Source organism: Opisthocomus hoazin, chromosome 5 (assembly GCF_030867145.1).
Source record: "Opisthocomus hoazin isolate bOpiHoa1 chromosome 5, bOpiHoa1.hap1, whole genome shotgun sequence".
In the NCBI taxonomy this organism is placed as follows: domain Eukaryota; kingdom Metazoa; phylum Chordata; class Aves; order Opisthocomiformes; family Opisthocomidae; genus Opisthocomus; species Opisthocomus hoazin.
This window is the reverse complement of record NC_134418.1, coordinates 696,106-709,301: the sequence shown is the minus strand read 5'-3', so window position 1 is coordinate 709,301 and position 13,196 is coordinate 696,106. Positions and strand designations below refer to the sequence as shown.

Genomic DNA, 13,196 nt, shown 5'->3' with positions numbered 1-13,196 from the left:
CTGCTCTCCTCTCATCACGTGCCCCCTTAGAGGGCAAGTCCTGCTGGCAAGGGGCAGAGCTCAGCACGGGAGCGATGCTCTGTGCTGGGACCAGCACCGCCCCGATGGCACTCCTGGGCTCTCGCCCCTCTCCTCCGACAGACCCCCAGGACCCCCCTGAGCCGCACCCCTGTCAGCCGGGACGTGGCAGTCGGTGAGCAGCGGGCAGGACCACGAACCGGGACGCCGAGCAGCGCGCTCTGCCAGCCAGCCAGCCCGGGCACTGCCGCTCCGCTCCGGCCGACGGGCTCTGCCCGGGGGCACAGAGCTCCTCTCCGGACGTTCTGCCCGAGGACGCTGTCCCCAGCGACGCACCCGGAGGAGTACACGGCTCTGCCAGCTCCTCCGGGCTCCGCACGACGCGGCGGCAGGGCAGGAGAGAACGCGCGGTGGGGTCCAACGCGCGGGGATGCTCGGTGCCGCCGGCCGCAGCTGCTCACCTTGGGCCGCCGGACGGTGGTCTGGAGGGCAGCGGGAGCGGGAGGCAGAGGAGGAGAGACATTCAGACAGGGACAGACAGGAGCAGAGACACAGCACAGCGCAGCAGCAGATGCGGCAGAGAGCGAGGCAGAGGAAACAAAAGACATCAGGGCAGTTAGTGCGCGCGGCGTCGGGTGCGGGAGCTCGCCGACGCGCTCCCTGCCAGCGGAGCCCCACGAACCGGAGGAACAGAGCGCGGCGGCAGCTCGGCCTCGCGCTCGGGCAGAGACCCCCCCACCCAGCTCCAGCCCCGCTTCCCCCGGTCCGCACGGCGCAGGGCCACGGACCCAGCAGCCCCCCGGGGCAGAGGGACCCCCGACTCGAAGGGATCTTTGGCTTCAGCGGCCCCGGGCCAGCCACCTCCCCGCAGAGCTGCGCGGGCTGGCCAGGTCCTGCTCCCACGGGGCGGGTTTGACTCCGCACACCTTCCCGACAGAGGCGTCACTTCAGTGCCAGACTGAAAGGGGCTTATTTTTAAATTATTTTTGTTCCCTGTCCCTCCCCCTTTGGTTTTTGGTGACCAGAGCATCACCCAACCAGGCGCCCGCCGAGACGCTGGAGCCGCCGCGCTCTGTTCCTCTCTGTTCATAAAGCTCGCAGGGGCAACATGGAGCTTCTTCTCAGACACCCCCGCGTTTTCTTTTCATTTCTGGAAATAAATGCACCCATCGACTTCAGGGCAGGACCCCCCGCCCCGCAGACCCCCCCCGTCTGCACATGCAGCCCAGCAGCCGCCGCCGTCGCCGCGTCGGGGCTCTCGTGCCGCACCACGCCTCTCGGCACGCCCTTACGCACCCGTTAACGAACGCGTTTCCCGTTAACGAATACCGGGCCCGTAACCGGCGTGACGGCAGTGACGGTGACGCTGGCAGCGGGGACGCCGGGTGGGCGCTGGAAGCCATCGGCGCCGGCAGGGACATCTGCTCTCCAGCTGCAGCTTCAAAACTCCGGGCCGTGTTCTAAAGCTTTTCGCCTCCTGCTTCATTTTTCATTCCGTCACCTAACGCACAGCCTAATGCCACCGAGAGCGGCAGGGATCGCTCAAACCGCCGCGCACGACGCGCCCCGAGGACGCGGCCGCAAGCGAGACGCCGGGCGGGACGGAGCCCACCGGCAAGCGCCCGCGAGCCCGGGCAGACCCGGCGCGGACCGGCACCGCCGCTGCTCTCCGACATCCAGCGGCGATGGCCACTCTGCCACCAAACCGCCTGAGAGATCTTACAGCTATTTTTTCTTTTTAATATAGATTAACCTGGACCGGCCATCACTTCAAAATCGCCAATTACCTACTAATTACTTCGCCTGAACCCTGGTTTGCTCGCTCCCAGCCTTTCCCAACACGCTGAGGGAAGACACCCACCTTCCAGAACACGCTGGGCACAAGGAAAACGTCACGACCGCAGCAGGAGCGTAGAGCCCTCAGACACCGCGGGGCTGACGTGGGAGCAGCAGCAGCAGCAGCTCCCCCGCCGCCCCCAGCCCCTCTCCAAAGCGCTGCTAAACAGAGCTCACCCCGAGCGGCACTAACAGTCTGCGACCGCCCCGAAAACCCCCTCCCTGGGGGTCTCTGCGAGCCCCGCGCAGGGAGATGCTCCTGGTCCTCGCCAAGCACGCGGCTCCGGCCGCAGCAGGTCGGGGGGAACCCGGCAGAGCCCCCCGCGCCGGCACAGCGCTCCCCGCCGTCCCGCTCCGCACCCCGGCGCACGGCAGACACGAGCAGCCAAGGGCTGGGGTGTTTCGCACGGGCAGCTGAGTCCCTGCAGCCAAAACACGGCTCAGGGCCGCCCGCGGCAGCAGCCGGACATCGGGGCAGACCACGGGCGCCTTCGCTGGCCGCGCTGCGGGGAGGGCAGGAGCCGAGCGTCTTCCCCGACTCAAACCACGCCAGACCCCGAGCCAGGGAGCAGCCTCTGGGCGACCTTCTCTGAAAGCCGGCCGTGCTGGAGAGCCCAATCCTGGTTCCGTGCCTCCTCTGGCTGGTCCCTCCTCTGGGACCCCCGCCAAGTGAAGACCACGAAAAGCTGGAACTCTGCTGCAGAAGAGTTTGCTGCCACGACACAGCCCTCGGCAGGTCCCGCACCGCGGTGCCAGGAGAGCACCGGGGGCTCAGGACCGGCACCCTCAGACACAAACTTCGCCTCCAGCAGCAAGGAATCCGGCAAAACTCCTCCCAGCCACCAACGCCCGCCCCGAACGTGGGGCTGCAGGTCGCAGGTCCCGCAGGTCCCTCCGGGCGCAGGAGCGCTGGACGCTGGCACCGTCGCGAGGTCGGACGAGCACGCGTGCGTTGGCATGGCCGGCACCGGGCAGGACCGGCGCTGCTCCGCCGAGGGCTGCGGCCGGACGCTCGGCGGGCCGCTGACGCCGAACAGCAGAACTCCTCGGAGCGCAGCTGCTGCCGCAGGGGTTTCCCTCGTCGCCTCCGCGAGGTTTTCTGGCCGCAGGCGGAGGGGGCCGGTGTGCACCCCCTGAGCGGGGCCGGCAGCGGCCGGAGGCGATGCCCGGGCGCTGAGCAAGCCAAGGTCGGGGCTGCGCGGCCGAGCGGGCAGGGTGCCATCCGCGGAGGAACCAAGCCTGCTCCAGACAACGCCCGTCGCACCAACGCTGTCCCTGCCGCGCGGCAGCAGGACGAGCTCCCTCGGCTGTGTCACCGCGTGATCACTACAAGGAATGCTGAGTTTTTAACAACCACAACGCCTCAGATACGACGCGCTTCCTGGCAGAGACGGCGTGCGCGAGGGGAGGCACCAGCTCCAGAATCCCAGAATCCCAGAATGTTCAGGGTTGGCAGGGCCCTCTGGGGTCCCCCAGCCCAGCCCCCTGCCCAAGCAGGGTCACCCAGAGCAGGGGGCACAGCACCGCGGCCAGGGGGGCTGGAATATCTCCAGAGAAGGAGACTCCACAGCCTCCCTGGGCAGCCTGGGCCAGGGCTCCGTCACCCTCAGAGGGAAGAAGTTCTTCCTCATCTTCAGCTGGAGCTTCCTCTGCTCCAGTTTGTGCCCGTTGCCCCTTGTCCTGGCGCTGGGCACCACTGCAAAGAGTCTGGCCCCGTCCTCCTGACCCCCCCCTGCAGATATTTAGGGGCATTTCGAAGGTCCCCTCGCAGCCTTCTCTTCTCCAGGCTGAACAAGCCCAGCTCCCTCAGCCTCTCCTCGTAGGAGAGATGCTCCAGGCCCCTCCTCATCCTCGCAGCCCTCCGCTGGACTCTCTCCAGTAGCTCCTCATCTTTCTGGAACTGGGGAGCCCAGCACTGGGGTCGGCTCCACAAAGCTCCCTGCCGGGCAGGGTGCTGAGCTGGCCCCCCCGCCCCACCCTTCCGCTGCAGGCAGAGGAAAACCAGCGCTTGGAAAACTTCTCCTCGGAAGCGGATGAAGCAGGAGCTCTCGGAGCAGTCGCCAGGCAGCAAAGGGTTTCACCGCATCTGGTGAGCTCAGGGAGCCACAGAGACAAATCGAGGGCTTTACGGCAACGTTCATCAAAGTCTCCGCGCTGACGCAGCACGGCCGGCGAAGTTGCACATTTGTGCCTTTGGTTATTTTTGTGTTCACCAATTCTCCGAGATCAGGCAGAAATTCTCCGGATTCCTCCTCAAGCTGAGCAGTGACACCCTGGTTACGCTAAAAATAAGCATCTAGGACACGGCCAGAGCACAGACCCGCGCGCTGCAGAGACGTCAGCCCGACGGGATCCGGGCAGGGCAGACCCGGGGCAGCGCCGGGCGCAGGCAGAACCCGGCACCCGGCCGGCATCGCTGCCGCAGCAGCAGCGGCCTCATCGCCATGCAGCTCCCCGAGCCAAGCGGCGGCAGCGCCGGCAGCACCGGTGCCCCGGCGAGCTGCGGAGACGCGGCACGCAGCGCAGGCACAGGCAGGTGAAATGGAGACACGGCTCCCAGCGGAACGCGAAAGGAAAAGCCAGGCATGAACCGACGCGGCTCCCCCCACCCCGCGTGCGCACAGGCACCCGACCCCCAGCCCAGCCCGCGACCGCAGCGCGGCAGCATTCACAGACAGGAAAAAAAAAGGAAAAATGAATAAAACAGAGCGAAACAAGGCACGTTCAGAAGCAGCGCTAGCAATGACGGCGTGGATGCAGCAGCAGATTGTACCTTCCGTGTCGCCGGGGCCTGCCTCATCATTGCGGAAAGGACAGACGGACAGGGAGACAGACAGGGAAGCGGGAGCAGAGAGAGACTGTTAGCACGCTCGGTGACAACGACGCGGCTCCCGGCGCCTCGCTCTCCGGAGCCCCGGCTGCCCGGCAGCGCTTGCAAATGGCCGCGGCTTCCCTCTACCCGCTCGCCGTCCGCCCCGGCGATCCAGCAACGCCTCTCCCGCGGCGCCGGCTGCTGCGGCCGCGGCGGCTCAGCGGGGCTGCGGGGCTGCGGGGCCGCGGGGGCCCACGGCAGCCGCCCGAGCCGCGGCCACGCGTCGTCTCTCCGCTGGCGACGCCAACCACCGCCCCGGCGGCTCGTTACATCACCGCCGGCCGTCTCTCCTCCCCGCGCCGGGATGCCGCACCGGGCGATGCTCGGCGGGCGAGGGTCCGCGGTAGCTTAGCAACACCCCGGCTCGGCCGCCTCGCCGGCGGGTCCAGCCGGCTCCAGCGCTCCGCTCGGCGTCCACGCAGCGCCCCGCAAAGCTCCCCGCCCGCAGCCCAGCCCGCCCCGTGCCGACGCGCCGGCCCGAGGGGCGGCCGGGACCTCGCCAGCAAATCCCCTGAGCCCGCGCAGATGGACGGAGCCGAGCCGGACAGACGGACGAGACGTCCATCTTGCGGAGCTGCCATTCACCACCCAGCCCCGCTCCCACCCTCGCGGCCGCCCCGCTCGGCCCCAGCCACCCAGGAGATTTATTTTCGAGGAGCTCCGTGCACCCCTGCACGGCCAAGGACGCCGGCAAAGCCCCCACGGCGGCACTCGCCTCGGGGCACCCGGGCCGGCACGGCGCCCGGCACGGCAGGCAGACGGCCACGTCCGAGCCCACCACGCTGCCAAGCTCCAACCCCGAGACCCCGCTGGGCCCCCTCCTGCCCCGGGGCTCCTGCAGAACCGCAGGGGTGCCAGGGCCAGAGCCACCGGGGACACCTCGGCGAGCTCTCCCTGCACCCGCTTTGCGAATCCCCACGCCTGACCCCACTGCACTCCGGAGACCCCAGCCCTCCGCAGAGCCATTCCCTCCACACACGCTCCTTCAGCTCTGTGCGACCACGGACCCCCCCTCCCAACGCTGCCAGCTCCCACCCCAGCTGCGTTCTGCTCCGACACCTCACGCTGCGGCAGCGGGAGGGAGCGGGGCTGGGGCAGCCCCGCGCTCGCCCACAGCACCAACGTCCTCCTCAAACAGCAGAATCCCAGCATCCCAGCATGGTGGGGTTGGCAGGGACCCCTGTGGGTCCCCCAGCCCAGCCCCCTGCCCAAGCAGGGTCACCCAGAGCAGGGGGCACAGCACCGCGGCCAGGGGGGCTGGAATATCTCCAGAGAAGGAGACTCCACAGCCTCCCTGGGCAGCCTGGGCCAGGGCTCCGGCACCCTCAGAGGGAAGAAGTTCTTCCTCGGGTTCAGCTGGAGCTTCCTCTGCTTCAGTTTGTGCCCATTGCCCCTTGTCCTGTCACTGGGCACCACTGGAAAGAGTCTGGCCCCGTCCTCCTGACCCCCACCCTGCAGATATTTAGGGGCATTTCGAAGGTCCCCTCGCAGCCTTCTCTTCTCCAGGCTGAACAAGCCCAGCTCCCTCAGCCTCTCCTCGCAGCAGAGCTGCTCCAGTCGTGAGCGCGCGAGCACCGACCCGCACAGCGTAGCCGCAGCTCCGGCAGTTACGGACGCTCGGGGCAACGCTCGCGGGCTCTCGGAAGACGTCTTTGCGGGCGCCTGTCGCCAGCGGGTTGAACCGTGCTGGGGGCTCGGGGCAGGGCTCACCGCGTGCCGCGCTGCCGGCCGGCCGCACCCAACGCCAGAGCCACCACCCGCGGCGGGCTGTGGTTCCTGAGCACCTTCTGAATCAGGAGAAGGAGCATCTGCGGTGCCTCGCGGATGTTCTCCCCGCGCTGAGGTTTCGGATGTTGAGATCATTGAAATATATAGAGATATGTGAGTATATGTGCATAAATATCTATTCTAAAAAACACTCGCCCTGCCCAAGGTAGCCAAGCGACGGTCCAACCGCTTCGCAGTCGCATCCGAGGGGTGGACACGAGCGAAGGGAAAGCCACTGGAGCAAACGGGCTCTCCTGCCCACGGACCACAGGCAGGGGAGCAGCAGTAACCGGCCTGGGAGTCCGGAGACCTTTAAACAACGGAGTGAGGCAGCGGGGGACAGCCGGCCAGCGGCACCGCGGGGCCGGGACACCCCGGTTCCGGCACAGGCAGGGCTGTGCACAGGGCTCCGAGCGCCGCGGCCACGTCCCGACCAGACAGCAAGCAGCCACGGCGTGGGGAGCGCGGCACGGGGCCAAGCAGCGCACGGCTCCCGCCAGCGTCCCTGCCCTTTCCCTCCAGCCACAGCTCAAACATCAGGGACGCTTCGTGAGAGACAGCATCTCCGTCACCGCCGCTCCGACCCGCTGCCAAGACCAACAAGGCAGGAGCCGAACCACGCACGCGCCAGCCCGCGGCCCCATTTTGTCATCGGGCTCGATCCGAGGTCCTTGGGGTAACCGAACAGCACTCAGCGCGCCGGGTTCGGGTTACACGCTGCCATCGATCCACTGAAAGCACAGCAGGGTCTGCGCTTCGTTGCGCATTAAAAGCAATCAGTGCTGGCTGGGGAGGGGCTGCACGGCAGCGCCGCAGACCCCCCGGCACGGCCCGAAAGCCCTCGGCCTGATGGGACGGCTCGCTGCCGGCTGGACGGGGAAGCTGTCGTCTTGCTGGGTTTCACCTGGCTGAAGGGAAGGGTGAGAACGCCGGTGTCGAAACGCCGTCCGACCCGGACAGCAGCTCCATCCGAGGGCAGACGCAGTCCCGGTCCATCGCCCCCAGCACGGGGAAAGGCTGCCCGAGGGCCACCAGGAGAACAAACGGTGCGAGACTTCAGTGAACGTGGTGCAGAGACGCTGGTCATGGTGGGGCCCACGCCACGTCCACACCAGCGACAACCAGTGGTCCCATAGCGGTGGGCAGGGGTTAGTCAGGCTGGGGCTCGAGTTCCTCTGAGACCCTCCAAGCACTGGGCTTGGTTTGGTTCCAACCAGTGAGGTTCTCCTGGAGCCTCAGGAAACAGCAGCTCAGACAGCACGCGGCTGGGGGCCACGCACAGGACCAGGGCGCAGCCCAAGGGACCTTCCCTCGGGACAAGAGGTTCTGCCGCGGGACTCAGTCACAGAGCGAGCGTGGGCATCCCCCCCGAGAGCGAGAAACCATTCGCGCAGGCAGCACGGGACGTCCTGTGAGTCCCCGACTTCCAACGCGTTCTCCACCGCAGCTAGGATCGATCACTGGTGCCTCCAGCGATGCCTCCGCCCTTCATCTCCGACCCAGCACCAGACCCCCCGAGTTAGGGGCCGCGGGACCCCCTGCCCACGTCTCACAGCCGGGCTCTGGGGCCAAGCGGAGGCCGCGGGGTCCCGGACGGCTGCCGGAGCATCGCCGCAGCCCTGGCCCGAGCGCGCCCGTGAGGGAGGCAGCTCCTCCGCAGCGCTGCCCCGGCGCGGGGTCAAGCCCAGCAGAGCCCCGCAGACGGCCGAGGCGGGCAGGGGACGGGGTCCTTCCCTGGGCAGCACCCCAGTGAGGGCGGGGGGCTGTGCTGCCGGCTCAGAGTCGCTTCTGCTTCCCCAGCGCTCCATCTCCTGAAGCACAGGCGGGCTCTCACCACCCCCAGGCAGCCAGGACTGTCGCTCTTCCGTCGGCATCAAGAATTTTGGGGTGTCCGGCGAGACTGGGAGCATCTTTCCCAGCATTTCCCTGCAGGCAGCACCTCTCGTCCCGCAGCGACCGTGGCTCAGAGGCCGGCCGGGGCGTTGGTGCGCAGGAGCTCCCGGCCGCGCCGCAGAACCGGAGCCAGGCCGGCGGCCTCCAGCCCTTCGGCCGCAGAGGAGCTGTCAGAATCCTGCCTGGGACCCACCGCGGGTCCGGGCAGCGGCCAGCCCCGCCACGCCGAGGCCTGCGGAGCGATGCCAACGCCGCGGGGAGACGTGGCTGCTCTCTGCGGGGCAGGGCCAGGCGTCCCAGAGGAACATGAGGAAGAACATGAAGAACATGAGGAACATGAGGAAGAACTTCTTCCCTCTGAGGGTGCCGGAGCCCTGGCCCAGGCTGCCCAGGGAGGCTGTGGAGTCTCCTTCTCTGGAGATATTCCAGCCCCCCTGGCCGCGGTGCTGTGCCCCCTGCTCTGGGTGACCCTGCTTGGGCAGGGGGCTGGGCTGGGGGACCCCAGAGGGCCCTGCCAACCCCGGCCACGCTGGGATTCGGGGATTCTGGGTCTGGCGTGGGAGCAGGCGGCGACGCTGCCCGGCTTCGCCCCGGCTCTTGGCGTGGTACCACCAGCCCGCGGCACCAGATGCTGCCCAGCGCACGGCTCCGCAGCCTCGCCGGCCCTCCCTTCGTTAACAGCACGCTAATCACCGCTCCGCAGCCGGGCCTCGTGCGAGCTCCCGTGAACGTCCCCTCAGCGGCACGACGAACGGCCGCGACCGGCTGCCAGCCGGCCAAGAGGAACGCCAGCCCTGCGAAACCCGCGCGCAGCTGCGTTCAGAGCCTTTTGTCGGGCGCCTCGTCGCAGATGTGGGGCACGTTTTACGAGATAATCGGATTACTCTTTCCTTTAAAAGATTAATAGGGCCCGGGCTGGCCCCTCTCCTGTAGAAAGAAACCATCTGGCCCCGGTCGCTCCGTGCCTGCGTCGGGCTGACTCCGGCCATCTGCTCCCCGCACGGCGACGCTGCCGCCGGGCCCGGCTAACGGCCGGCGGCTCAGCCAACGCGGGGACAAGAGCGGGTCAGAGCGGGACCAGGCGCCCGGCAGAGGGGGAGACGAAGCCACGCTCCTCACGGCGCTCGAAACACAACGCTTGGGACCCAGCTCCTCACACGGAATGCCAGCTGGGATGACGGGAGGAACGGGAACGTTACCAGAGCGGGGACAAAGCCAGCCCCTTAAGGGGGGAAAAACCCCGGCATCCAAGTGGCTTCAGCTCCCGCTGTCACGGGACGGGTGACCTGAGGGCAGACGGCCCCGTGGACAAGAGAGCCATCGTCAGGGTCGCACAGCTCAGGCATACGGGGACGGTGCTGGACGCGTGCTCCTGCTGCGGAGACGGGCTCACCGCAGGCGCAACCAGCACCCCCGCGGGCCCAGCTCCCTCCCACCCGGCGCCAGCCAAGAGCTTGCTCCCTGCCTCAGCGTCTCTGAGGGTCTCCGGACACAGCCGGGCACCCCAGCAGCGCCCGTTTCACCCACGAGCCGCAGGTCCCCTCCCAGCCGGAGCTCTCCACCGTCATCCCACCAGCCGGCACGCGGCCACGGCCCGGCCGAAGGGGCCTGCGGAGACCCCACCCCGCAGCCACGCGGCCCGGCGCTGAGCTGGAAGCCCCGCAGAGGTAACAGCCACCGCGGTGCCAGCCGGGGCCGCACGGCAGCCGTGGTACGCGTGGCCGCAGGGCGCAGTGGGATGCCCGGGAAGGGCACCCGAGGAACACCCTGCGCCGGCCGCTCTCCCAGACACCCGCGGCTCAAGGACTCCTCCAGCCAAATATGATTCACATGCACTTTGTATTTCTTAAGATTTAATTTTAGAATCAGAATCCCAGAACCCCAGACCGGTTTGGGTGGGAAGGGACCTGACAGACCCCCCAGCCCACCCCCCTGCCACGGGCAGGGACCCTTCCCCCAGCCCAGGCTGCTCCCAGCCCCGTCCAACCTGGCCTTGAGCCCTGCCAGGGAGGGGGCAGCCCCAGCTCCTCGGGGCAGCCTGGGCCAGGGCCTCAGCACCCTCACGGGGAAGGATTTCCTCCTCATGTCCAACGCACACCGACCCCCCAGTTCAAAGCCGTCACCCCCTGTCCCGCCACTGCAGGCCTATTTAGAGACCCTGTCCAGCCCTTCTCTGCACCCCTGGAGGTCCCTGCCACCCCCCGCATCCCGGGGCACAGCGTCGGCGCCCATGGGATGACGAAGTCCCCGCTCTCGGCAGCTCCCAGCACCGCCCCGGGCAGCGGAGCCAGCATCGCCGTCTCGCTGCAAGGTGACGCGGTGTGACCCAGCGCGACCCCAGGCCCTTCGGCAGGAGGGGAGCTGGGCTTGCTGACCGCAGCGTCAGGGGAACGCCGACCCCGGTGGCACCGGGGAGCTGAAGGAGCACACAACCCATTTCACTCCAAAAATCACGAGAGAAACAGCCCGTTACCGCTTTTTGGACAGACGGTCGGTGTTAATCCCACCCCAGCCCACGCACCAGCAGCCCAGGCAGGGGTTGGCCAGGCCCTGCGAGACAGCGCAGCAGCTCGCGGGGGCCAGGGACGCCAGCACGGACCACCGGCCCCCGAGCAGCCCCGGGATGCCAGCCCGGACCACAGGCCCCTGAGCAGCCCCAGGATGCCAGCCCGGAGCACCGGCCCCCGAGCAGCCCCAGGATGCCAGCCCGGACCACCAGCTCCCGAGCAGCCCCGGGATGCCAGCCAGGACCACCAGCTCCTGAGCAGCCCCGGGATGCCAGCCAGGACCACCAGCTCCCGAGCAGCCCCAGGATGCCAGCCCGGAGCACCGGCCCCCGAGCAGCCCCAGGATGCCAGCCCGGACCACCGGCCCCCGAGCAGCCCTGACAGCCCGCAGAGAGCCTGAGCAGAGGACGCTCGGCAGATGCCTGCATGAGGAACAAGGGCAGTCCCAGCACCCCTGCAGCATCGCAGCTAACGGCAAGGACCTCCAGCTTCGTGCAGCCCCCAGGATGACCCAGCAGCTCCCACCACGGCCTGGACCCCCAGGGGCTGCCACCAGCACTGTCCAGGCCACCAGCAGCAAAGGCCACAAGAGCCACGACCTCAGCGGCGAAAAGCCCTGCCCCACCGCTCCCGACGGGCAAAAAGACAGCAGCAAAGCCAAGCAAACAGAGAAGGACAATAGCTGGGAGCATGAGGACCATCTGCCACAAAAAAGCAGCCAGCAGCAGCTTTTAAGACGATTAAAGTCTATATTTAACTGGCAAAGAGCTACCTTAATCTCATGAATAAGGATTTATCTGCTAATTGTGTTAGTTCTGTGATCGCACCAACTGGAGAGCAATTCTCACACGCTCGTGCAAGGTCCGGAGCTGCAGAGGAGGGGAGTGGAGAGCCGACAAGTTTACTGCAGGCCGAAAAAGTTAAATTCTGCAGTGACATCAGCAAAAGCGTGGCACTGGCCTGTCCCCCCGCGAAGAGCCGCGACGTCCCTGTCCGAGCGCGTCTCCCCGTGTGGCTACGCAGGACGGGCTCCCTGGCCAGCTGCTGCCCCACGACGCTGCCCCAAAGCCACACGCAGCTCTGCGCAGACGGCACCCCGCACGCAGCCTGACGGCCCGGAACCCACGGGGAACGGACAGCAGAGACACGACGTCGGAGACGAAGCTCTTCCACCAGGGTAAGGGAGCCCCGACGAACAGCCGGCCGCGCGTGCGACGGGCTGAGGAACCGCAGCGGCGAGAGCGCGCGGGACGGAGGCGCGAGGCAGGGCACGCCCGCCCCTAAATCCCCAGGGACACGCGGAGACCCCGCGCTGGAGGGGCCGTGGAGGGCGACGGGAGAGAGGGGCCCCCCAAACTGCTCCTCCTCACGCGTCTCATTGCGCCCTGCCCGTGGACACGCGCCGCGGCTCGGACCGTCCCTGCACCCAAACCCCAACCCCAAGCCACAGGTCTGCGGGAGGTGCCCCCGCCCGGCACCGCGTGCGCCAGGGCCCCGGCAGGTACCGTGTCGCTTCCTCCCTCGTGCTCGTACCGTGCCCGCTCCGCGCCTCGAGCGGGCAGAGCTGCCTGTCCGCGGGCAGGACCCCCAGCGCCGGGCAATGCCCCCCAGGCAGCCCGCAGGGGACGAGGGGTCCTTGCCAAGGCCTCTGCCAGTGCAGGGGTGTTGGTCGTTAGGGACACACCGGACTGCTGGCTTCGGAGAGCGCTGTCAGCACGCGGCAGCAGGTGCTCCGGCCTCGGGAGGGCACGGGGAGCCGCAGCCCAAGCAGGGGACAAGCACCGTGTATGACTCAAACAGCGCCTTGCCCCCGTCACCAAAGCGCGCTGCTCAGCAGCACGGCGTCTCTCTCCAAAGATGGCAGAAAGGGTTTGCTTCCTGGGGTCTGTTCCTCCGCTCCTGTCTCACCACTGCTCAGCTCCAGATTGAAACCGCAGATGAGGAAACCCCTGACGCAGCGTCACCTCGTATTGTTTGGAGACGTCGGTCAGCAACGGGCCGCGTCACGGCCCTGGGCTAACACCCTGCCTGCCGCAACGGGGCCGGCGCCTTGCACGTTCCCACGTCAGACAGCAGGAGTGGGGAGCACGGCACGCACAGCACGTGGCATGCACAGCACGCGGCACGCACAGCACGCAGCGTGCAGCTGTGCTCCCAGCACCCGCACGCCGGGGAACACCGGCTGCGTCACCCTGGGGAAGCGCAGGCGGGAGGCGGTGGGAGGGGTGCCAGTGTGTCCCTCGGGTAGCAGCAGTGCTACAGAACCCCAGAATCCCAGCACGGTGGGGTTGGCAGGGCCCTCT

General features: G+C 67.9%; 1 protein-coding gene across 8 annotated transcripts in view; it reads right to left on the bottom strand.

Moving 5' to 3' along the window:
- Positions 1-13,196, bottom strand: part of DCTN1 (dynactin subunit 1) — a 78,914-nt gene that overhangs the window by 31,471 nt on the left and 34,247 nt on the right. For 3 of the 8 annotated variants that reach the window (XM_075420201.1, XM_075420198.1, XM_075420197.1), the window contains exons 6-7: positions 4,628-4,645; positions 480-500 (exon numbers count right to left, since the gene is read on the bottom strand). The exons of 2 other annotated variants lie outside the window; for them this stretch is intronic. In XM_075420201.1, the coding sequence (XP_075276316.1) occupies positions 480-500; positions 4,628-4,645 (39 nt within the window). Of the gene's footprint in view, positions 1-479; positions 501-4,627; positions 4,852-13,196 lie in introns of those variants that run through there. 3 more of the 8 variants (XM_075420199.1, XM_075420200.1, XM_075420205.1) reach the window with 2 other exon arrangements.